The 23,585-nt window shown below is 39.7% G+C and overlaps 1 protein-coding gene and 1 pseudogene across 14 annotated transcripts; both read right to left on the bottom strand.

Annotated features, from left to right (window-relative positions):
* Positions 1-1,665: 1,665 nt before the first annotated feature.
* The window catches only part of LOC114299507 (protein DETOXIFICATION 19-like), a 50,413-nt pseudogene continuing 28,493 nt past the window's right edge, over positions 1,666-23,585 (bottom strand).
* LOC114284705 (uncharacterized) lies at positions 5,778-10,159 on the bottom strand. 14 transcript variants are annotated; one of them, XM_082879885.1, is made up of 6 exons: positions 9,619-10,159; positions 8,623-8,933; positions 8,463-8,524; positions 8,312-8,376; positions 7,756-7,855; positions 7,194-7,442 (listed from the first exon to the last, which is right to left on the bottom strand). In XM_082879885.1, exons 2-5 carry the CDS (start codon positions 8,921-8,923, stop codon positions 7,771-7,773), a joined length of 513 nt encoding a protein of 170 aa, XP_082736011.1. In that variant the 5' UTR covers positions 8,924-8,933; positions 9,619-10,159; the 3' UTR covers positions 7,194-7,442; positions 7,756-7,770. The 14 variants fall into 14 exon arrangements, 4 of the variants coding, with proteins under 4 accessions (XP_082736011.1, XP_082736010.1, XP_082736009.1 ...); XM_082879884.1 differs by having other exon boundaries at positions 8,623-8,927; XR_014336427.1 differs by lacking the exon at positions 9,619-10,159 and having other exon boundaries at positions 7,756-7,910; positions 8,281-8,376; positions 8,623-9,584.

The following is a 23,585-nucleotide window of genomic DNA, read 5'->3' as shown; positions in this document are numbered from 1 at the left end:
TGTTTCTGATCTGAATTCTGATTTCTGAATTTGTTATGGACATTATTCATTAAAACCTTTACTCTATTATTATTCACTGAACTGCAGCTCATCGTATTATTTATGTATGTAGGTGATCATGCGCGTGATCAGGCCTAAACTGTTGCTTGGATTCTTTTATGTTGGCGAGCCATAATGCCTCCTGACGAAGTTCCCGTTTTCGTGTGATCATGTTCTGTTATCAAGTTTTGAGCTCTTTTTGTTTTCTTCTGTTCAACTGAACAAGTTTTTGTAAGATGTATTTATGTGGGTTTTGTTGATGTAAGACTAATGTAAATATGACGTCATTGATATGTATATAAAGTTTAAAATTTTTCTGTCCCATGTATGTCTACATAGCTCTATGGACATTGTATGTTTGTACTTGCTTCAGCTAGCCCTTGTATTTTATTTAATTTGTTCAGAAGCCTTTGTTAATCCTAAGATTATTGGCCTCTTACAGCACTAAACCTATAATGGCGAGTTTGGGTTGTGATACTAGGACTCACATTTAACAAGCAATGTCATATCAAAAAGTAAAATAGGTTAAACAAGAACATGTTTCTCTTCAGAGTTGTTTTCCAATTACTCTAGTGTAATCCAGTTAGAGAGCTTTGTAAGCACCCAAAGAGTGGCTCCCTGGCAAAAAAATGAAGCAAGAAAATTTATAAGTTTAATAAAAAAAAAATTAACTCGGCATTTCATCATCTAGAATAAGTAATCGAAGAGGTCGTGACTAGTGGCACGACCAGAATTTTGATGAATGAGTTTAGAGTTGCTTCAAATTTAGTAGTCTGATTAGAAACGACGCAAATAAAATTCACTGTTATACTACGATTTAAGTAAGATTCTAGACAAATTTTGATGTTTAGTCTTCTAAATTTGCATATTTTCCATTTATGTAAACTTTTTTTTTTTCTAGTATAATAACTTTATTTAGGAATTTTTGCCTTTGTGTGCCATTTGTTTTGACACGTTTCTAAGACTTGTATGTAAATATGGGCTGAACTCAAATTTGTTATTTTTATAATTGGCCTAGTTAGCTATTTTCTATTTGAATTAAAATTATTATTCTTACAAATAAGATTGTAAAAGCATTCTTGATCAATAATATCTTTGGATTGTATTATTTTGCCCCACTTATAGTTTTTCTTATTTAAGGGGTTGTTCGGCAATAGTTTTTTTTTGGCTAAAAAAGCACAAAAGACAAAACAAACTAAATAAATCAATAAGACAAAATATCACATTCAAGCATAATCATTTCACTTTTTTTTTCATAACAGTCAAAAAAGTCAAACCAAACAACATTTTAGCCCCAAACAAAAAAAGTTAAAAAGTTAAAAAACCAACTAAAAAAATCAATTGTCAAACGACAACTTAGAAATCTGCGTTATAGTTTTTTATTTAGCTTTTTTTAACAGTTTGTAAGCAAAAATTGTTTAAATAAATTATTAATAATAATAATTATTATTGAAAAATGTGGTGAAATGTATTTTAATTTCTGCTTTTTAATTATCAGTTTGTAATGTGTGAGAAAGTGACGTGGTCATTGAGAAGACACTTAGGTATCAGGGTGTGATTTCAAATTTGAATTTATAGAGAGACGTTAACCTGTGTGTTATAATCTAACTATTAATATATTAAGGATATCTTCATAAAAAATATAAAACAAAACAAAACAAAAACAAAAAAAGTGTGAGAGAGTCACCTAAGCGTATAGTTTGAATTTAAACCCTAGAAGGATGGCAATGGGCATGCCAATCAAATAGAATGCTGCCAAATTAACGTACACTGCTGTCTGCTGCCATCCACATCCTCTTGCCACCCCTACAACAAAAAATATGAAAAATTACTTTCTTATTGTGAGGCCTCTCTCCAATCCATCAAAAATTATATGGTTATAATTGTTCTGATTAATTGTCTTTTTTTTTCATTGATTATCAAGATACCAAGATCGACAAAATGAACGATTTAAATTATCTTAAGGGAACTATGATAGGCCCTAAGAGTTCAACTTAATAATACAATCCATATAGAAAAGTCCGATCTATTCTTAAAATAGTACAAATATTAGGTGCACATGATATCACTGATCAATAAAACATCTAACCAAGCGATTGACACCCGATCTCATTTAAAGTTATTTATTGATGATGTTAACACCGCTAAGCCCAGTATTATGTCCTCAAAACACAAAAATAAAGAAAGTAAAGTAAGAAGATTCAAACCTGATAAGACACCTTGGAAGGAATCAAACATGATTGAAACCACAAGAAATGGGGTCAACGAAGCAAATTCCTTTGTAATTGTTGATCCATCACTGAAGAAGCCAGCCCAGATATTGTGACTAAAGGCTAGAGCCAATACAACAATGAGAGCAAGCAAGATAGAGAGCTTGAGAGTCACACCCATGGCTTTCTTGGCTCTGTAAGAGGGGCTAATTTGAGCCCACTAAATTATTTAGGCCCAATAGCCCAAGATTAGTGGGCCCGAATTTATCGCAAGTCCAAGAATCGGTGGGCCCAGATTTATCGCCATCAAACGGATTGAATCGCTGTAAGCCTCGAAAGGGTTCGGGTCCACGAACCTAGAGACTTACTCGGGCCCGGACTCGAAAGGGTATTAAGCAAGCCTAGAGATCCGAGGCACTCGGACTCGAAAGGGTTCGGATCCACGAACCTAGAGGTCCGAAACACTTGGCTTCGAACGGATTCAGACGCAATCTAGAAGTCGCTCCGTTAATGAGTCCCAGAACACTTGCGGGCTCGGAGCTTTCCGGGGTCTACGTACCAGAACCATGGGCGTAATGGAGTCCGAACAAAGGACCCGATCCCGAGGACGGTGAGTGGAGATAAATTCACTCTTCGGTTAAACTAGCCTATACCCGGGTCGAGGTGGCACGACCCCGGGGGGTCCATGAGACTCGGCAATATTTTGCGGCAGGACGTCCTCTGGGACTACTCCTGACCCTTTGGGATGATTGGGGATCATTGGTTAGGTGTGGCTAAGAAGAAGGGTTCGCCGAGGGATTGATCTCCTCTTCGGGGTTTTCTCATCCTCGGAGAAGTCACCTCCTCGGAGAGGTCACCTCCTCGGAGAAGTCACTTCCTCGGAGAGGTCACCTCCTCGGAGAAGTCACCTCCTCGGAGAAGTCACCTCCTCGGAGAGATCACCCCCTCGGACAAGGTGATTAGAGAAAATATCCCCCATGTGCCTTGCACATGGGCTCCATCCTACATCATGAGGTGCCTATAAATAGCACCCACCCATAGCTTTACAAGGGATGGATTTTGGAGATTTTTAACTCTTGGGAAAGAACTAATTTCCCTTCTCCATTATCGACCTTGAGAGTGAAAGTGGGAGATCAATGGGAGAGCCTTGCCATTATTCTATTCTCTAGCCATTTTGCCTTCTTCTTCACCCAATCTCTTATCTCCATCATCTCCTTTGTTGTCGTGTTCCTAAGTTGAGATTATTGAAGAATCTAAGCCTCTCATCATATTCTAGAGAATTCGAAATTGTTCTTCAAGGATCTTCGAAGATCTTCGAATTTTCCAACTCCTTTCTTGAACCCATTCCTACAGGCTCGATCTGGATTGCCTGCTCCTAACTCGTTCGACACCCTTGTGCTGTTACAGAAAGTTTTGGTTTATTCAAACACCCTCAAACAAAAATGAACAGGGGAATTGCCTTGTTTTGTTGTGCTTTCATACTATTATTATTATCATTTATTTTTTAATGTTTTTGGAGATAAAAATAGTAAAAAGTTTTGGAACAAACAACTTCTGGTGTTTCTAAACAATGGGTTGTTTTCAGATTTTTTATTTTTTAATTTTGGAAACTAGTTTGCCAAACAAATTTCCATATAGCAAAACAAAAATACATTTACTTTTTTTTTTTTCTAGTTAGGCATCCACATAGAGATGCTGTTGGGGGCCAAAATCTCAGAGCCTATGGCCTTGTGTAGTGAAGTTTTTTTTAAGTTAAAAGTTTATAATTAGAAAGTAAAAATTAAAAGTACTTATTTCTCAGTTTTCAAATAATCAATTTTTTTTTTAGTTTATTTAAGTTATTTCTACCTAATAAATTATAAGCAGAAGTTACATCAAATAGTCTAGCACAGATTCTTAAATTAAAATAAACTATAACCATCTCCTAAAAGTTGTACCAAACAATACCTATATCTATGATCCATATCATTATATTGGAGGGTATACTGAGCAAAGTATTTATACAAAGATTCAAATTGAACAGACATCATCAGTAGTTACATGGTAGAATCATGCTTTTAAAAAATAGTCTATTATCAAATTCATTCTTACAATATATTTTTCAAAACGAATGTGATCTAATCATTTTGGATTGTTTTGAAAAGTTGATTTCTTGGCTTTTAAAAAGAAAATGTACAAGAAAAATAGAAAGGTGATGTAACCAAAAATATGTTAAAAGCCAAACTACGTTCCCAAATGGGCCTGTCAAATTAATTTTTTTTTTTCATGAATAATTTGCTCAGTAAACTCTATAAGATGAATTATTCAAATTGCAAAAAATAAAAAGAAAAAATAAGCAACAAACCTAACAGCAACGCTGAGACCATAAGTAATCATGACGGCGATAGCTTCTGTATTGACACCGAGAATATACCCAAAAAAAATAAAATAAAACAACAAAAACAAAAACCCTTAACAGAGTCAAGTCAAGCAGCACAAAAAACACTGTTCCAGAAATTGTTGGAAATCAAAATCAGAAAGAAAGAAAAAAGAAACATTACCACATTGCAATCAATGAAGTTATTTCTGCGTTTGGCATCAACCCAACTAACAGTACCAGTAGCTCAAATGCCCAATCCTCCAAATTGAAAATTAAAAAAAAATGTAAAAATTCACTATTAAGTGGTGAAATGTGAAGATTCATTCTTGAATTCCACGCTAATAACCCCTATAGTAACCAATTGAGAGTATTGTTAGATCACCAATTGCTTCAAAAACTTGAACTGTTAAGAAATCAGTCTAATAATATATATCAAATTAACACTCCCTCTCACTGGAAAAGATATTGAATAGATCCCAAAATGATAGAGATAACAGGCGAGAAAGACTTGTATTCAAGATCTCCTGGAATTAGTGTTCTAATAAGATGTTAAAAAGTTAGAAAAACTATTGAACTAGTATTTGACCAAGCTTGGGTGCTTTAAAGAGATGATATGTAACGACTTTCTAACACTCCTCTTCACATACTGCCCAGTTGCACATGAAGTTGTGATGAATGAGAGGATGTAAATAGACCAAGGACAAAATTTACACTGCAGGAAATTTAGCTTTTAGCGGCGTTTAAAAAACGCCGCGATAAATGCCAAAAACGCCACTAATTCTTTTTGTGACGTTTTGCACCAAACGCCGAGGACGCGGCCGTCGCTATAGCATTGTGGCGCTTTAAAAACGTCGTTAATTTGTTATAGGCGGCGTTTTAAAAAACGCCGCTAAATGTGGTACATAAGGCAAAGTGACGTCATGACAATTTTTAGCGACGCTTTGGAAACGTCGTTAATTTGTTATAGGCGGTGTTTTTTAAAACGCCTCTAAATGTGATACTCAACTGCAAAGTGATGTCCTGACAACTTTTAGCGACATTTCAAAAACATCATTATAGCTTTCTTAATTTTTAAAAACCTATATAGTGAGGTTCTGAGAAATGCCATTACATCTTTATTTTTATTTTTAAATTATTACTTGTAATAAAATTGCAAAGTAGCACTAATATGAAACAATAACTCCTATTTCCATTCAAATGAACATTTGTCAAAAGAAAAAGGCAGAAAAATAACAAAAGAATTGATTTGAGACCAAGCCAGTATCTAGTGATATGTGAAAAGGTCTATAATAACATTACGTGCTCCAACAAAAAAATATTTGAAATAATAAACCAGGCAAATTTTGGAAATCATCCAATAATGGGATTAGTTATGAGGCTGCAAACATCAATTAAACCATTAAACTGCCTTCCACCACCATTCTTAGCAGCTGTAGCATCATTAGCCAAACATGTTCGAGCATAATCTAGGGAATAAACAAAAAGAGAAGATGAAGCACCAGCAGCAGCACCTGACGCCAAATTCCCGGCGAACCACTTCCAGTAACCATCCTTGTCTCTCTTGAAATTAAACAGCCTCTTGAAATAATCTTTGAAAGCAAAGTTCAGGGCCTGAAAAGGATTGATGAAATTGCAAATTCTGTGAGACATTCTATAAAACAAGACATGGTTGTCAACAAATGATAAATCAAAACGGAAACTTAATGAATCACATCGACAAGCCAGCATTTTTAATTCAAACTTCCAAAACTGACAGGATGAAGCTGTTTGGAGGACCTAAATCAAATCCAGATTAGACATCACTTCCTTTCAAATTTCAGGATGTCAATCCATCCCTTTGTTAGCAAACACATATATATACACTAATTATTATGCAATTGTTAGTTCTGCAGACCACACACTCACATGGGGTTGTCCCATCATGTGAGAAGCAGGGTTGTGGAAGAGATGTTTTAGACTGCGGAGATAACTGCTCCCATACTAATCGAGAGCAGAAAAACAAAACAAAAGAAATGGCAAGATTAACAAATATAAACAAAAAATAGGCTAAAAATAAAAACCTTATGCTTGACAATGGGAAAGGGTCATGAACTTTAGAAGATGAAAAGATGGTTCATTAATCTCAGAACATGGTGCTATATATGAAGGAATGAATCGTAGAGGAAGGAATAAATCACAGTGAGTATGAGATTTCAATTAAGAAGTTACTTGTAACTTTGACATAAGGCCCAGCTATGTTTGCCATTTTCAGAGTGTTGTATTACAATTATTGCCTCCTCTATGAAAAGAAAAAGAAAAAAAAAAGAAGAAAGAACAAATATACTCTGATTAGTGTAAACTATCTCTAAAACATTATGATTAAGAAAGAAGCTGAACAGAGGCACTACATTTAAATCAAAAATGAAAAGGAATCAACATGAAGACAGAGCACATGAGATCACCATATACATAGGAAAATTTATATGTGTATATATATATACACACAGTAAAGTCACAAACATTTAGTAGTAGGCAAGCACTTTGTAAAGGTCTTCTAATAAACTATATTTGCATTCAAAAAGCCACCTAGAATTGGAGACCTAAAAGAAGTGACAATAAAGCAAAATGGATCAAAGGTCAACAAGATTTGAGTCAACTTGCTTGGCTAATAATGCAAAGATATATTATAATTATAGGCAGCTTCCATGCATGCTGCTAATTGTTGGTTAGTGTGTTTAAGCCATCAGATACCTGGTTTATTAGGTATGCTAGTGAATGCTGTTGGCGAACTGATGCTTGTAAAAACAAGACTTCAACTCAAGCTATTCAATTTCCTTCTTGGCATTTTGTTTCTCCTGTAGAACAAAGAATGATGTCATTAATGAGCACTTGAACAAGTTCATGGATGACAACAAAGCAAATGACCATAAGAACTTCGCTTGTTTACAGCCCTGTAACATGAGCACTAGGCAAGCAAATGAATGAAGCATTCACAATCTAAGAAAATATTCATCAACAGCATCAAGTTTCAAAGCTTGAATAAGAATTGGCTAGAACATCTAAAGAATGAGAAGCAGATAAAACTATCATGCTGAGTATCTAAAGTCAGTTACAAAAGAAGTGGCAATTCCTATCATTGGTAGAGAGATACAGACTGGAATAGCATACCTAGATCTTCCAGAACTACTGCTTCAGCTGATTATTCAGCTCTCCCTGCAGAGCCACACATGCTCTCAAGTCATAGAAACACCAAAGATTAAGTGCACGTCTGCGTATCCAACCCAAATTACCATGTAACAGATAGCAGCGCACAACCCAACAAGCTGCAGAAGTTAGTTGCAAAAACCAAAACACATGACAAACACATATTACTGAAATCAAAAAGGAAGAGAAAAATGAAAACCACAAATAAGCTTTAGCTAAAGAATCTATAAGTTCAGAGCATCCCCATGAACTATGAAGGGTCATATCACTGCCCAAAATTAAAAAGGCAATGACACTAACCCACATGCATATAAATATAGACACCTAGATTATACACTCGCATAATGAGATTAAATTATTAGAAAGTTAAAGCACCTAGAACTAATGTAGCATGAATGCTCGACTTTCAGAAAATTAAAAGCTCAAGTCACATACGACACATTTGAAATATATGTAAATACTCAATTTAAACACGTGATAAGTATTTACATGAAATATGATTAAAGAAAAGCGTGGTTACTTGAATGCAGTTGCCACTGAACCTATGCCGAAAACTGAAGCCACGATAATCTCCCTAATTAATCTCTGCGATGAAAAACAATAACAATTACATCAAAAAATTAAGCAAGAACAATCAAAATGTTGAGGTGGTTTTAATCGTTAAAAATCACCAGAATCTTGCTCATGATGGTGGTCAAACCAATCCACACAACACGTTGAATCAAGCCAATGTCTACGAAATCACCCAAATATTAAAGCATTCTAGGGTTACAGACACACATTTATTTGTATATGTATATATATCGAGAGTCTAGGGTTGGGAAATAGTACCAGAGGGCATCGAATTGGTGTCATCATCTTCGACCTTGGACGCGGACTGGAATGCATGGCTTGAAGAAGTTTCCACCGAGTCGATTGGAAAATGTACAGGTTCTTTGCAACAAGGGGCTGTTTGAATTCGACTGAATTGGTGAAGAATTCGAGTGTGAGAAGGATTCGACGATGATGAGAAGAGTGATGGGAGAGAAGTGAGTTCACATGGGTGAACAAGGAGTGAGAACCGATGAGTCGGCGAGATTGGGAGATTGTGAAACTCCAAAATGTTGCGAAGCTTGAGGGACTGGGACTCCATCTCTCTGCAACTTCGTAGTACAGGCAGTTGGCACCAATATATAGGATTAAAAGGCAGCAATACATATAAATTAGGTTTAATTACAAATTGATATATGAATCGGCCCTGTACATCATCAACTTGAACTAAGCATCTACCAGATGCAATCTCAAGTAGCCTAAGAATTTCTTATTTCATTCAAATGGGCAAAAAATTAAATTGAAGTAGATGAGTAGCTATCTGTAATGACATATTAGTGTAGAAAACACAGAACCATACATAAATCACCAATTGATCAAACTCTATTACACACAGAAAATTAATAATTTCAATTTCAATAAATATATATGCATAAATTTCTGCAAAATACAAAAAATTTATATAAAGAGAGGGGGGGAAATGCCGATATGAGATGGAGTGATATCAGTCATAAGCTTGAATCTCAAATGAATGCTAGAACTGAAATTACAGAAAAATCAAGTGCATGAAAAAAGAAAACAATCCAGGTTTATATTCCTTAATATTTTTTTCCCAGTTTTCTCAGCAACCAAACAAAGAAAAGGCAATGAAACAGAGCATATATAACTCATCAGTGAAAAACAATTACTGAAACAGAGCACATACAACTCATCAATCACTGAAACAGACACACACACACACACACACACACAGAGACGGGAAGGAAGAGCTTTAGAGAGAGAGAGGGTGGAGCTCACCTTAGTAGACGATGGTGCAGATGATGGTGCAGACGATGGTGCAGATGGTGGAGACCGATCTGAATCTCTGACGCTCTGCGATGAAATCACTGAGATGAAATCGCTTTGAATCTCTAAATCTCTGAGATGAATCTCTAAATCTCTGAGATGAATCTCTGAATCGCTCTGATAAGGGTTTAGAGAGGGTTGAGAGAGAGAGAGAGAGAGAGAGACAGTGGAGCTCACCTTCATTGGTGCTCGCTACCTCGCTCTGAGAATGAATAAGCGGTGGAGCTTCGAAATCGCTCTGAGATTTAGAGAGAGCGAGAGAGCGCGCTTGAGATCTGGGTCTTAGGTGAGTCTCAGATTCAAAATTAGGGTTTGAAAAGGGGGCGCGTGAATCACAACGCATTTGGAGGCGTTTTTCAACGCCTCCTATTACAAAACGGTATCGTTTTATTATGCAAATATGCGACGTTTTATAAAACGTCGTTAAATGTTAAAAAAAAGTGACGTTTAAAAAAATGTCGCTAAACAAACGTCGCCTAAACTCTTTTTTCCTGTAGTGTTAGCCTAAAAAATCACCCTAAACCCAACTCTAATTAGATAACCATTTGTCTTAAAAACAAGTTTTTAACAATGTATATGGTTGGGCTCTAGGGTATATTTTGTAGTTAGGAAACAGGTTTGGGAATATATGCAATTGGGTAAGATTACTACTTCTAGGATGAAATTTTTTGTAAATATATAAATTGATCACAGAATCAAACACAATAGTTTTTTAAACTTAGTGATTGGTTTTACGTGCAAGTGGAATAATTGTCACTATAACAAAATACAGATTTGGCGACTAACTTTTTAGTCCCTAAAGGTCCAATTTTGGTCGCCAAAACCTTTTGCCGACTAATATTTTGGTCGCCACCTTTGTCGTTGAAAGATAGTCGGGGAAAGTAATTGGCGACTAAAAAAATTTTAGTCGCTAAAAGCACACAATTGGTGACTAATAATTTAGTCGCCAAAAGTGTTTCAACTAAATTTAACATGACATTTTCAACGACTAATATTTTTGGTCGTCAAAACCTAAACTGTTTAGCTACTAAAACTTTAGTCGCCTAAGGCCTAACATTTTCTGTTTGGCTACTAATATTTTAGTTGCCTAAAGCACTTTTCAGCGACTAATATTTTTGTTGCCAAAGCTTAAATTGCTTAGCTACTAACACTTTCGTCGCCTAAGGTCCAATAATTTCTGTTTTGGCTTCTAATAGTTTGGTCGCCAAAAGTGTTTTTCCTTTTTTTTTTGGCTACTAAATTATTAGTCGCCTAAAGTCTTATTTGTTGTGGCTACTAAATATTTAGTAACCAAAAGATTTGTTTTCATTTAATTCTTTTTTTTAGCTACTAACTATTTAGTTGGCAAAAATATTGACTTTATTTTTGGCTGCCAATTTTTTAGTCACCAAAACATCATTTTATTTATTTTTATTTTTATTTTTAATTTGTCCACACCCACAACTTGTATATATTCCATGCAACCTGTATGATATATACAAACTGGTTTATACATATATTATCACCCATTCAACAATCTACATCCATTTCACTTCCAACCATCTAAAAATTAATACCTTCAAATGTCAATAATTCCATACAAATCAAATACATTAATTCCAATTTAAAATAATAATTTCGTACATAACATAAACGATCAAAGGGAAGTTTCATCCTCTGTATACAAAAATATATTTACTACTATGCCAAATGACCATTTGGCATGGTGCAAAATACCATGGTAATATGTATCACGACAAAAGGTAATCAATAGATCATGACATCAATTATCTATTCGAAGGAAAAAATATTATGTACCCCGCCAAAAGTATGATGTACAATTAATACAAACCTACACAAAAAGCAGTGGATGACAAAAATGCAGAAGTTTACAAAAGTGTAAATTGTCATCTGTCCACAAAAATGGAATATCCACAACTCCATGCCAAAAGCCATCTACAAAAAAAAAAAAAAAAAAAAAAAAAATACACCAATTAGTTCCATATATAGCATTTGAGCATAATGTCACACCCCATGTAACTATAATATAACTTTATCCTAACATTCGTAATTTGATATTGGTTTAACAATTTTCTGCCCCATGATGAAACAATGACACCAATTTAAATAAAAATGTTGAAGATTTATTGGATGTCAAACTTACTCTTTTTCAAATAAATTTAAGGCATTTTCGGCTCTAACTCCCAACTTACACGTGCTAACTACATTTCGTCTGTTTTCATAGGTCCTATTTGTCATGGGGAAGCTGGTTGTGACATCCGTGTGGTTGCTTTGGGGGCTGTTTCACATTTTTGCCGCTTTAACGCCCTTTTTCGGTTAAGTTTATGGTGTTTTTGGCTCTAACTCCCAACCTACACATGCTAATTACATCTCATCTATTGTCACAGATCCTATTTGTCGTGGGGAAGCTGGTTGTCATATCCGTACAGTGGTTCGGGGGCCGATTCACATTTTCGCCCCCTTAATGCCATTTTTCAGTTAAGGTTAAGGAGTTTTCGGTTGTAACTCCCAACCTACACGTGCTAATTACATTCCGTCTGTTGTCAGAGGTCCTACTTGCCATGAGGAAGCAGGTTGTGACATCTGTACACTTGTTCAGGGGCTGTTTTGCATTTTCGCCCCTTAATGCCTTTTTTCGATTAAGTTTAAGGCGTTTTCAACTCTAACTCCCAACCTACACGTGCTAATTACATCCCATCTATTGTCACAGGTCCTAATTGCCATGGTGAAGCTGGTTGTCACATTCATACGGTGGTTCGGGGGCTGATTCACATTGTCGCCCCCTTAACGCCCTTTTTCGGTTAAGTTTAAGGCGTTTTTGGCTCTAACTCCCAACCTACACATACTAATTACATCTTATCTGTTGTCACAGGTCCTACTTTCCATGGAGAAGCTGGTTGTGACATCTGTACAATGGTTCAGGGGCCGATTCGCTTTTTCGCCCCCTAAACGCCCTTTTTCGGTTAAGTTTAAGGCAATTTCGGCTCTAACTCCTAACCTACATGTGCTAATTACATCCCGTCTATTTTCACAGGTCCTATTTTTCATGGGGAAGCTGGTTGTCACATTTGTATGGTGGTTCAGGGGCCGATTCATATTTTCTCCCCTTAACGCCCTTTTTCAGTTAAGTTTAAGGCGTTTTCGGCTTTAACTCCCAACCTACATGTGCTAATTACATTCCATCTGTTGTCACAAGTCCTACTTGCCATGAGGAAGCAGGTTGTGACATCTGTATGGTGGTTCGGGGGCTATTTTGCATTTTCGCCTCATCAACGCCTTTTTTTCGATTAAGTTTTAGGCGTTTTTAGCTCTAACTCCCAACATACACGTGCTAATTACATTCCGTCTATTGTCACAGGTCCTACTTTCCATGAGGAAGCTAGTTGTGACATCCGTATGGTGGTTCGGGGGCTATTTTTCATTTTTTCCCCCTTAACGCCCTTTTTCAGTTAAGTTTAAGGCGTTTTCAGCTCTAGCTCCCAACCTACACGTGCTAATTACATCATGTCTGTTGTCACAGGTCCTGCTTTCCATGGGGAAGTTGGTTGTGACATCTTTACAATGGTTTAGGGGCTGATTCGTATTTTCGCCCCCCTAACGCCCTTTTTCGGTTAAGTTTAAGGCAGTTTCGGCTATAACTCCCAATGTACACTTGCTAATTACATCTCGTTTGTTTTCACAGGTCTTGTTTTTCATAGGGAAGCTTGTTGTCACATCCGTCTGGTGGTTCGGAGGCCGATTCACATTTTTGCCCCTTTAACGCCTTTTTTCGGTTAAGTTTAAGGCGTTTTCGGCTCTAACTCCCAACCTACACATGCTAATTACATTCCGTCTTTTGTCACAGGTCCTACTTGCCATGAGGAAGTTGGTTGTGACATCCGCACAATTGTTCGAAGGCTGTTTTGCATTTTCGCCCCTTAATGCCTTTTTTCGATTAAGTTTAAGGCGTTTTCAACTCTAACTCCCAACCTACACGTGCTAATTACTTCCCGTCTATTGTCACAGATCCTACTTGTCATGGTGAAGCTAGTTTTCACATTTGTACGGTGGTTAGGGAGCCGATTCACATTTTTGCCCCCTTAACGCCCCTTTTCGGTTAAGTTTAAGGCGTTTTCGGCTCTAACTCCCAATCCACACGCGCTAATTACATCCCATCTATTGTCACAGGTCCTACTTGCCATGGGGAAGCTGGTTGTGACATCCGTACAGTGGTTCGAGGGCCGATTCGCATTTTCACCCCCTTAATGCTCTTTTTTGGTTAAGTTTAAGGCAGTTTTGACTCTAACTCCCAACCTACACGTGCTAATTAAATCCCGTCTGTTGTCACAAGTTCTATTTGTCATGGGAAAGTTGGTTGTCACATCCGTATGGTGGTTCAGGGCCGATTCACATTTTCGCCCCTGTAACGCCCTCAAAATAATAACAATAAACCCATCAGATAAGACATGCATTTACATTTAAACTAACCGCATTCCTTTCATTTATTAGAATTCCAAGACATAAGTATTACATGTTAACCTCATAACAAAATGCCCTACGGGCTTACAGCTTTCCAAGTTAACACTTGGTTACAACAAAGAGTTCTAACTCGTTTACACATTAAGCCCTTGGCTTGAAATTACATGTAATACATCAAAAGTAAAACGACAAAACTATGCCCGCCACTAGCCTCCCAGCTATGTCCTTGGAGGTGGCATGCTTCCTGTACCTGAAAATGATATTCCCATATAGGGTGAGCCACAGCCCAGTAGAAATACACTAAACCAACCATGGACAATGACTAAAACATTAGCAATTGATAGTTGGTCAACACTGATACAATCACATAAATTACATATTTATGTCAACGACTTACAAGTCCCAATTACTTTTCATTTTCCCTTTTTCAACAGATAAGCATGCTAGCTCTATCATCATTTCCACAGATATGTATAAAAACTATATCTCACATTCAGATAAGCATAAAAGCTATATCCACAATCTCAACAGATATGTATATCAACAATATCCACAGATAAGCAAACAAGCTGTATCCATACTCTACAACAGATATGTATATCAACAATATCCACAGATAAGCATACAAGCTGTATCCACACTTCACAAAGATAAGCATATGAGCTCTATCTTCACTTCTCTAGACAAGCATATGAGCTCTGTCTACGGAGTTCATCCCCTATCTCCTCCCAATACCTATCCGGTTTAGAGGTACATCCCCTATCTTCCCCTAAACCGCGGAGTACATCCCCTATCTCCTCCTCTACACATAACGTATATAAACACATTGGTTCTATATACAATCACACAATACACACAATTAATGTATTCTATCAACCGTCAAGTTCCATGACACATTCCATTGATTAGTTTCCGTTTACCTAATCATCATGCATTGTCTACAACAATCTCGACTATCCTCCACCGATAGCCCAAAGCAGTTATTTCTAAAACAGAAAATAAATGCACAAATGGATATTCAATCAACATTTCATTTCCTCATTTCTCACCAATTAATTATCCCAATTAATTAAACAATGTAATTAGGCCATTTTCCATAATTACCATTTCAACCCTTAGGTCCCATTTTCATCAATGATTCAACAATCATACTATTTTTCTATGCCAAACATGCATCTAGGTTTATTATGAATAAAACCCCAACTTTTGTAAAATTACACAAAAGCCCCAAACTTTCACAAATTTACCAAACCAAGCCCAACATCTCAAAATACCAAAATTTAAAGACAAAACCCATAGAGAGGAGTAGGTTATCCCTACCTCAAATTCGGAGTCCCAAAGGAGAAGACGACAAAACCCAACGTGCTCCAAAACCCGAGATTTTCAGATTAAAATGAAGCCCTCGACGATCAACAACCTTTTTGTAAAGGCCAAAGGTGAGTAAATCACTCCTACTAGATCAAAACCTAGAGAGAAGGTAGGGTCTAGAGTGAGAGGCTCAACAATGGTGATTTTGGAAAAGTAAGAGAGAGAAGAGAAAGTGAAAAAGTGATTTAAAGAGTCACAAATTCGGGACTTTAACCCAGGTCTCCGCTCGAGCGTAAAACACCCCGCTCGAGCGGCCACTCACAGACTTCCGCTCGAGCGGCCAACCTCCCGCTCGAGCGCAGAATGCACTCGCCCAGCACTTTTGCAGAACCAGGCCTCCGCTCGAGCTCCCAACCCTACGCTCGAGCGTACAACACTGCACAACAATTACTGAATGGGTGTAATCTACGCTCGAGCGCCAACACCTCCGCTCGAGCTTACAGGCCAAAAATCTGGGCAACTAGTTTTGGTTTCTAAACTCAACCAACCTGAAACAAACCCGCTCAACACATCCTATAACTCAAATACAACGTAAGAAAGGATGTAAACAAGATAATAAACAACTACCAACATCCACGGACACATGTCCGGATCACTATACAACAAGGGTAAACCCGGGATCGCTATAACCTCCCCCCCTTAAAGAATTTCGCCCCCGAAATTAAGCACAAGTTTTCAAAAACAGGTTTTCCTCCATTTTAATCAATGTTACTATTTAACATTCAACAATTCGACCCATTACCGGTCATCCCATCCCTTAAATAAGAGACATATCACAATATGTAAACAACATATGTACTTTCAACATGCATCAACATTATGCACTATCCTTCCAATTTCAACAATATATTCAACAAATATAATGTTACATTCAACTTCCATATGAGGCAAGTTCCAAAACATACTACCAATAATCAAAACATTCTCAATGTTTCACAACTTAAGACATATATAAAAGCTCTTAAGTTCAACAAAATGTAAAATTCAAATACAAAATTACATATCAATAAACAAGTCCGGATATTTCTCTCGGACTTCCAACTCACGTTCCCAAGTGGCTTCCTCCACTCCGTGATGTTTCCACAAGACTTTCACCAAAGGAATGGTCTTACCACGCAGGACCTGATCCCGCCTATCCAAGACCCGAACCGGTCTCTCCTCATACGAGGCATCCTCATCTACCTCTAAATCGCTCCAATCCAGCACATGTGATGGATCTGGCTCATACTTCCGAAGCATACTCACATGAAACACGTCATGCACTCCGGACAACTGCGGCGGTAAGGCTAACCGATAAGCAACCTCACCTATCCTTTCAAGGATCTCAAAAGGACCAATAAACCGAGGGGATAACTTCCCACTTTTCCCAAATCTCATCAGGCCTCGCCTAGGTGATATCTTCAGAAAGACATGATCACCTACCTCAAACGCCAAAGGCCTCCTCCTACGGTCGGCATAACTCTTTTGTCGACTCTGGGCTGTAACAAGCCTCCTACGGATAAGCTCAACTTTCTCTGTCGTCTCCCTAACCAACTCCGGACCCAACAAAGGTGCATCTCCCACCTCGGCCCAACAAACTGGAGACCTACACGGTCGGCCATACAAGGCCTCAAACGGTGCCATACCGATGCTAGACTGAAAACTGTTGTTGTAGGCAAACTCTACCAATGGCAAGTGCCTCTCCCACGTCCCACTGAAATCCAGGACACAACCCCGAAGCATATCCTCGAGGATCTGAATAGTACGCTCGGACTGCCCATCAGTCTGAGGATGATAGGCCGTACTAAAGGTCAACTTAGTGCCCAAGGCACTCTGCAAACTCTGCCACAACCTGGCAGTAAAACGAGGATCTCTATCTGAGACGATCGTCACTGGGACCCCGTGCAATCTCACTACGTCCCGAATATACAAGTCGGCAAGATGATCTACCGAATCTCTCACGCGCATAGGAATAAAGTGCGCCGACTTAGTCAACCGGTCTACAACCACCCAAATAGCATCACTACCCCGCTGAGTCCTCGGAAGACCTACAACGAAGTCCATAGTGACATGCTCCCACTTCCACTCGGCAATAGACAAGGGTTGCAACAAACCCGCTGGCCTCTGATGCTCGGCCTTCACTTGCTGGCAAGTAAGGCACTTCGATACGAAAACAGCCACATCTCTCTTCATACCCCGCCACCAAAATTGGCGACCCAAATCCTGATACATCTTAGTACCTCCCGGATGCACCGCAAGGCGCGAATGGTGAAACTCTCGGAGTACCTCCTCTCGGCAAGCCTCCGGTACAAACAAACGGTCTCGGTATCTCACACTCAGGTCGGGATACACCGTCAAACCCTTCTCAACTTTCCCACTGGAGATCTTTTCTCGGAGGGATTCTACCTCAAGGTCACCTCGCTGTGCCTCTAACACTCTAACCACAAGTGTAGGCTGCGCAACAACAGAAAACAAGGTCGCAGCCTCAACAGATTCGCCCAGTAGCAAATCAAACTCGCCAAGTGCTCCCAACATCACCCATTCCCGGATGGCTATACAAGCTACATCACTAATGGTTTTCCTACTAAGGGCATCGACCACAACATTGGCCTTTCCCGGATGATAATGCAACTCAAAATCATAATCCTCGATGAACTCCATCCATCTCCTCTGCCTCAGATTCAAGTCTCTCTGTGTAAACAGATACTTCAAACTCTTGTGATCCGAGAATACCTCGAACCTCTCACCATAAAGGTAGTGCCTCCAGATTTTCAAGGCAAAGATCACAGCTGCTAACTCTAGGTCGTGTGTGGGGTAATTCTTCTCGTGTATTTTCAACTGACGTGAGCCATAAGCTACCACTTTTCCCTCTTGCATCAACACACAACCCAAACCCTCTCGTGAGGCATCACAATAAACCGCATAACCCAACCCTCTCTCCGGAATAATCAATACCGGAGCGGTGGTCATTCTAACTTTCAACTCTTGGAACGACTTTTCACAAGCCTCACTCCACACAAACTTGACTCCCTTCCGAGTCAGTCTAGTCAACGGTGACGCTAACCTGGAGAAATCTTTCACAAACCGACAGTAATACCCAGCTAATCCCAGAAAACTGCGGATCTCAAACACACTCTTAGGCTGTGCCCAATCTTGCACTGCCTCAACCTTGGATGTATCAACAGACACCCCTTCCCCGGATACCACGTGGCCTAAGAATTTGACTTCCCCCAGCCAGAACTCACACTTCCCAAACTTGGCATACAGCCTATGGGCTCTAAGTAACTCAAGCACCACTCTCAAGTGTGCCTCGTGCTCCTCCTCAAAAGACGAATAGATAAGGATATCGTCCACGAAAACAACCACAAATCGGTCTAAGAACTCCCGGAAAATCCGGTTCATCAAGTCCATAAAGACTGCCGGTGCATTGGTAAGCCCGAATGGCATCACCAAAAACTCATAATGGCCATACCGCGTACGGAATGCCGTCTTAGGAATATCTTCCTCCCTGACCCTCAACTGATGGTAACCCGATCTCAAGTCTATCTTAGAGAAACAACGGGAACCCTTCAACTGGTCAAACAAATCATCTATACGGGGCATAGGATACTTATTCTTAACCGTAGCCCGATTCAACTTCCGGTAGTCTATACACAATCTCAAGGCACCATCTTTCTTTTTAACAAAGAGGGCCGGTGCTCCCCACGGTGAAACACTAGGGCGAACAAAGCCCTTATCTAGTAATTCCTGGAGCTGAACTTTCAACTCAACCAACTCTGCTGGAGCAAAACGGTAAGGTGCCATAGAAATCGGCGCCGTACCAGGCACTAAATCAATAGAGAACTCTATCTCTCGGTGAGGTGGCAAACTAACAAGATCTTCGGGAAAAACATCCGAATACTCACAAACCACCCTTGGTAACACAACCTGGGTCTCACCACTCTCACCACTCTCAAAGCTAGCAAGTAGACTACTAAGCTCACTTCGCCCTCGCGAATCATACCCCGGTGGCAAAACACTACCAACCCGGTCTCCCAAGAAATGGAACCACTCCCCGCTCAAGGTACACAATGTAACCCTCTGGCGGTAGCAATCAATAACAGCCCGGTATGACGATAACCAGTCCATACCCAAAATAACATCAAAACCCTTCATGGGCATGACAACAAACGGAAAAGGAAGCCTATAGTCGGCGACCTCTATATCACATCCTCTAACACCCTGTTTCAGAATTAATTCACCACCCAAAGGCGATACCACACAAATAGGAGATGCTAACTGTGCTAACTCCAATTCCAAAACAGATGCAAATGCAGCAGATACAAAAGAATGAGATGCACCCGTGTCTATCAACACATTAGCAACTGAGTTGCAAAACAGAAAAGTACCTCTCACTACTGATGGAGCCGGTACTAAATCCTGCGCGGTAACAGCATACACGCGCCCCGTAGGCCCCTGGTCTACCTGCTCACCTCTCGGAGCAAAAGACTGCTGCACAGACTGGGATGACGAAGCTCCCGGATTGGCCCTCGAGGCCTGCACAGACTGAGCTGGCTGAAAACCCTGCGTCTGTCTAGAACCAGACGCTCCCGAAGTGGCACTCAACTGTGGGCAAAACCTCTTCATGTGCCCAGGTTGTCCACACTGATAACAAGTCAAGAGCTGCCCCCTGCCCAAACTCTGACTCTGCGATCTAGCTGAAGAAGAAGCAGCTTTCTGACCCCCACCCTTCTGCGGGCAAACAGATACCTTGTGACCCAGCTGGCCACACTTGTAACAGGTGAAATCCCCCTGACCACCTCTCCCGGAGCCTGCACTCGGCACTGGGAAGGTCGATCTAGCAACACCACCCTGCGACTGTTGAGGGTTAGAACCCCTCTGCCTCCTGCCATCACTCTGACTATCCTGGCTCCTCTTGGAGCCTCTCTGACCCTCATCCTCCTCCTGCATCATAAGCTCCATATGAGCTGCAGCATCTACCAGGTGTCTATACTCTCGAATGTAAGACCCACCAATTCTCAACTTGAGGCCCCGCCTCAACTTCCGCTCAAACTCATAGCAACGGCGTTCCTCAGATGCCACCAGTTCAGGTGCAAACCTAGACAGACTGGTAAAAGTAGCCTCAAACTCGGCCACTGACAAGCCCTGCTGATTAAGCCGGCTAAACTGATCCCTCAGCTTCTCCCTAGCTGCTGCTGATAAAAACCTCTCCTGAAAAGCATTCACAAACGCCTCCCAAGTACCACCAACACGAGCTTTCTCGTACTTCCACCATTGACCCGCATCTCCCTTCAGTTGGAAGGATGCCAAGGTCACTTTCAGTGCTCCGTCCTCGATGCCAAGCATCTCAAACGTCTTCGTTGTCTGTTCGAGCCATTCATCTGCCTTAAGCGGCTCTTTAGGATCCCCGATAAACTCGTCCGGATTACACCGAAAGAACTCCCTCTTCAAGAAGGAAGGCCCTGTCTCAGCTGCCTGATTCCCAGCTCTAAGAATACCTAAAGCTCCTGCTATCTCTCTGGCCAAGGCACCCATAGCCTGCTGACCTACTGGCTCGGCCACATTGGCCTGCCCAACTCCCTCCTGCACTGCCGGAATCTCACCCTGTAACGGTACTTCCTGCCTCGCAGGTCTACCACGCCTAGCACCTCTTCCTCGTCCTGACATCCTAATAAAGGCAACACAGAACGTTAGCACATTCATAAATGTGCCGAAACTAAACACTCACGTCCTAATGCCTGGACAACTGTAATTCACTCCACATAAGCACATAAACACATAAGCACTTACGAATTTCATTTCCGGATAATGATAGTCCCGAGGCGTTACTAGAGTTCCGGTTAGAAACAGCGTTGATCAAGTGCTTTTCCAACAAGACTCCCAGAAACTCAAGGATCCGATCAACATCCAAGAAATTAAATCCCATACCCACATAGTCACATAAGCATGTTATCAAATAAACACATAGCATATGGTACTACATTTAAGTCTCTATCAAGCGAGACAAACCCATTGTGATACTAATCACTTCCCACGTACCCAAAGTATTCGAACCCGGTACGCTCTGATACCAAGTTGTAACGCCCTCAAAATAATAACAATAAACCCATCAGATAAGACATGCATTTACATTTAAACTAACCGCATTCCTTTCATTTATTAGAATTCCAAGACATAAGTATTACATGTTAACCTCATAACAAAATGCCCTACGGGCTTACAGCTTTCCAAGTTAACACTTGGTTACAACAAAGAGTTCTAACTCGTTTACACATTAAGCCCTTGGCTTGAAATTACATGTAATACATCAAAAGTAAAACGACAAAACTATGCCCGCCACTAGCCTCCCAGCTATGTCCTTGGAGGTGGCATGCTTCCTGTACCTGAAAATGATATTCCCATATAGGGTGAGCCACAGCCCAGTAGAAATACACTAAACCAACCATGGACAATGACTAAAACATTAGCAATTGATAGTTGGTCAACACTGATACAATCACATAAATTACATATTTATGTCAACGACTTACAAGTCCCAATTACTTTTCATTTTCCCTTTTTCAACAGATAAGCATGCTAGCTCTATCATCATTTCCACAGATATGTATAAAAACTATATCTCACATTCAGATAAGCATAAAAGCTATATCCACAATCTCAACAGATATGTATATCAACAATATCCACAGATAAGCATACAAGCTGTATCCATACTCTACAACAGATATGTATATCAACAATATCCACAGATAAGCATACAAGCTGTATCCACACTTCACAAAGATAAGCATATGAGCTCTATCTTCACTTCTCTAGACAAGCATATGAGCTCTGTCTACGGAGTTCATCCCCTATCTCCTCCCAATACCTATCCGGTTTAGAGGTACATCCCCTATCTTCCCCTAAACCGCGGAGTACATCCCCTATCTCCTCCTCTACACATAACGTATATAAACACATTGGTTCTATATACAATCACACAATACACACAATTAATGTATTCTATCAACCGTCAAGTTCCATGACACATTCCATTGATTAGTTTCCGTTTACCTAATCATCATGCATTGTCTACAACAATCTCGACTATCCTCCACCGATAGCCCAAAGCAGTTATTTCTAAAACAGAAAATAAATGCACAAATGGATATTCAATCAACATTTCATTTCCTCATTTCTCACCAATTAATTATCCCAATTAATTAAACAATGTAATTAGGCCATTTTCCATAATTACCATTTCAACCCTTAGGTCCCATTTTCATCAATGATTCAACAATCATACTATTTTTCTATGCCAAACATGCATCTAGGTTTATTATGAATAAAACCCCAACTTTTGTAAAATTACACAAAAGCCCCAAACTTTCACAAATTTACCAAACCAAGCCCAACATCTCAAAATACCAAAATTTAAAGACAAAACCCATAGAGAGGAGTAGGTTATCCCTACCTCAAATTCGGAGTCCCAAAGGAGAAGACGACAAAACCCAACGTGCTCCAAAACCCGAGATTTTCAGATTAAAATGAAGCCCTCGACGATCAACAACCTTTTTGTAAAGGCCAAAGGTGAGTAAATCACTCCTACTAGATCAAAACCTAGAGAGAAGGTAGGGTCTAGAGTGAGAGGCTCAACAATGGTGATTTTGGAAAAGTAAGAGAGAGAAGAGAAAGTGAAAAAGTGATTTAAAGAGTCACAAATTCGGGACTTTAACCCAGGTCTCCGCTCGAGCGTAAAACACCCCGCTCGAGCGGCCACTCACAGACTTCCGCTCGAGCGGCCAACCTCCCGCTCGAGCGCAGAATGCACTCGCCCAGCACTTTTGCAGAACCAGGCCTCCGCTCGAGCTCCCAACCCTACGCTCGAGCGTACAACACTGCACAACAATTACTGAATGGGTGTAATCTACGCTCGAGCGCCAACACCTCCGCTCGAGCTTACAGGCCAAAAATCTGGGCAACTAGTTTTGGTTTCTAAACTCAACCAACCTGAAACAAACCCGCTCAACACATCCTATAACTCAAATACAACGTAAGAAAGGATGTAAACAAGATAATAAACAACTACCAACATCCACGGACACATGTCCGGATCACTATACAACAAGGGTAAA

The sequence above is a fragment of the Camellia sinensis genome, chromosome 7 (genome assembly GCF_055761805.1).
Source record: "Camellia sinensis isolate YWXY chromosome 7, ASM5576180v1, whole genome shotgun sequence".
Lineage (NCBI taxonomy): Eukaryota > Viridiplantae > Streptophyta > Magnoliopsida > Ericales > Theaceae > Camellia > Camellia sinensis.
This window is presented reverse-complemented; position numbering and strand designations above follow the sequence as displayed.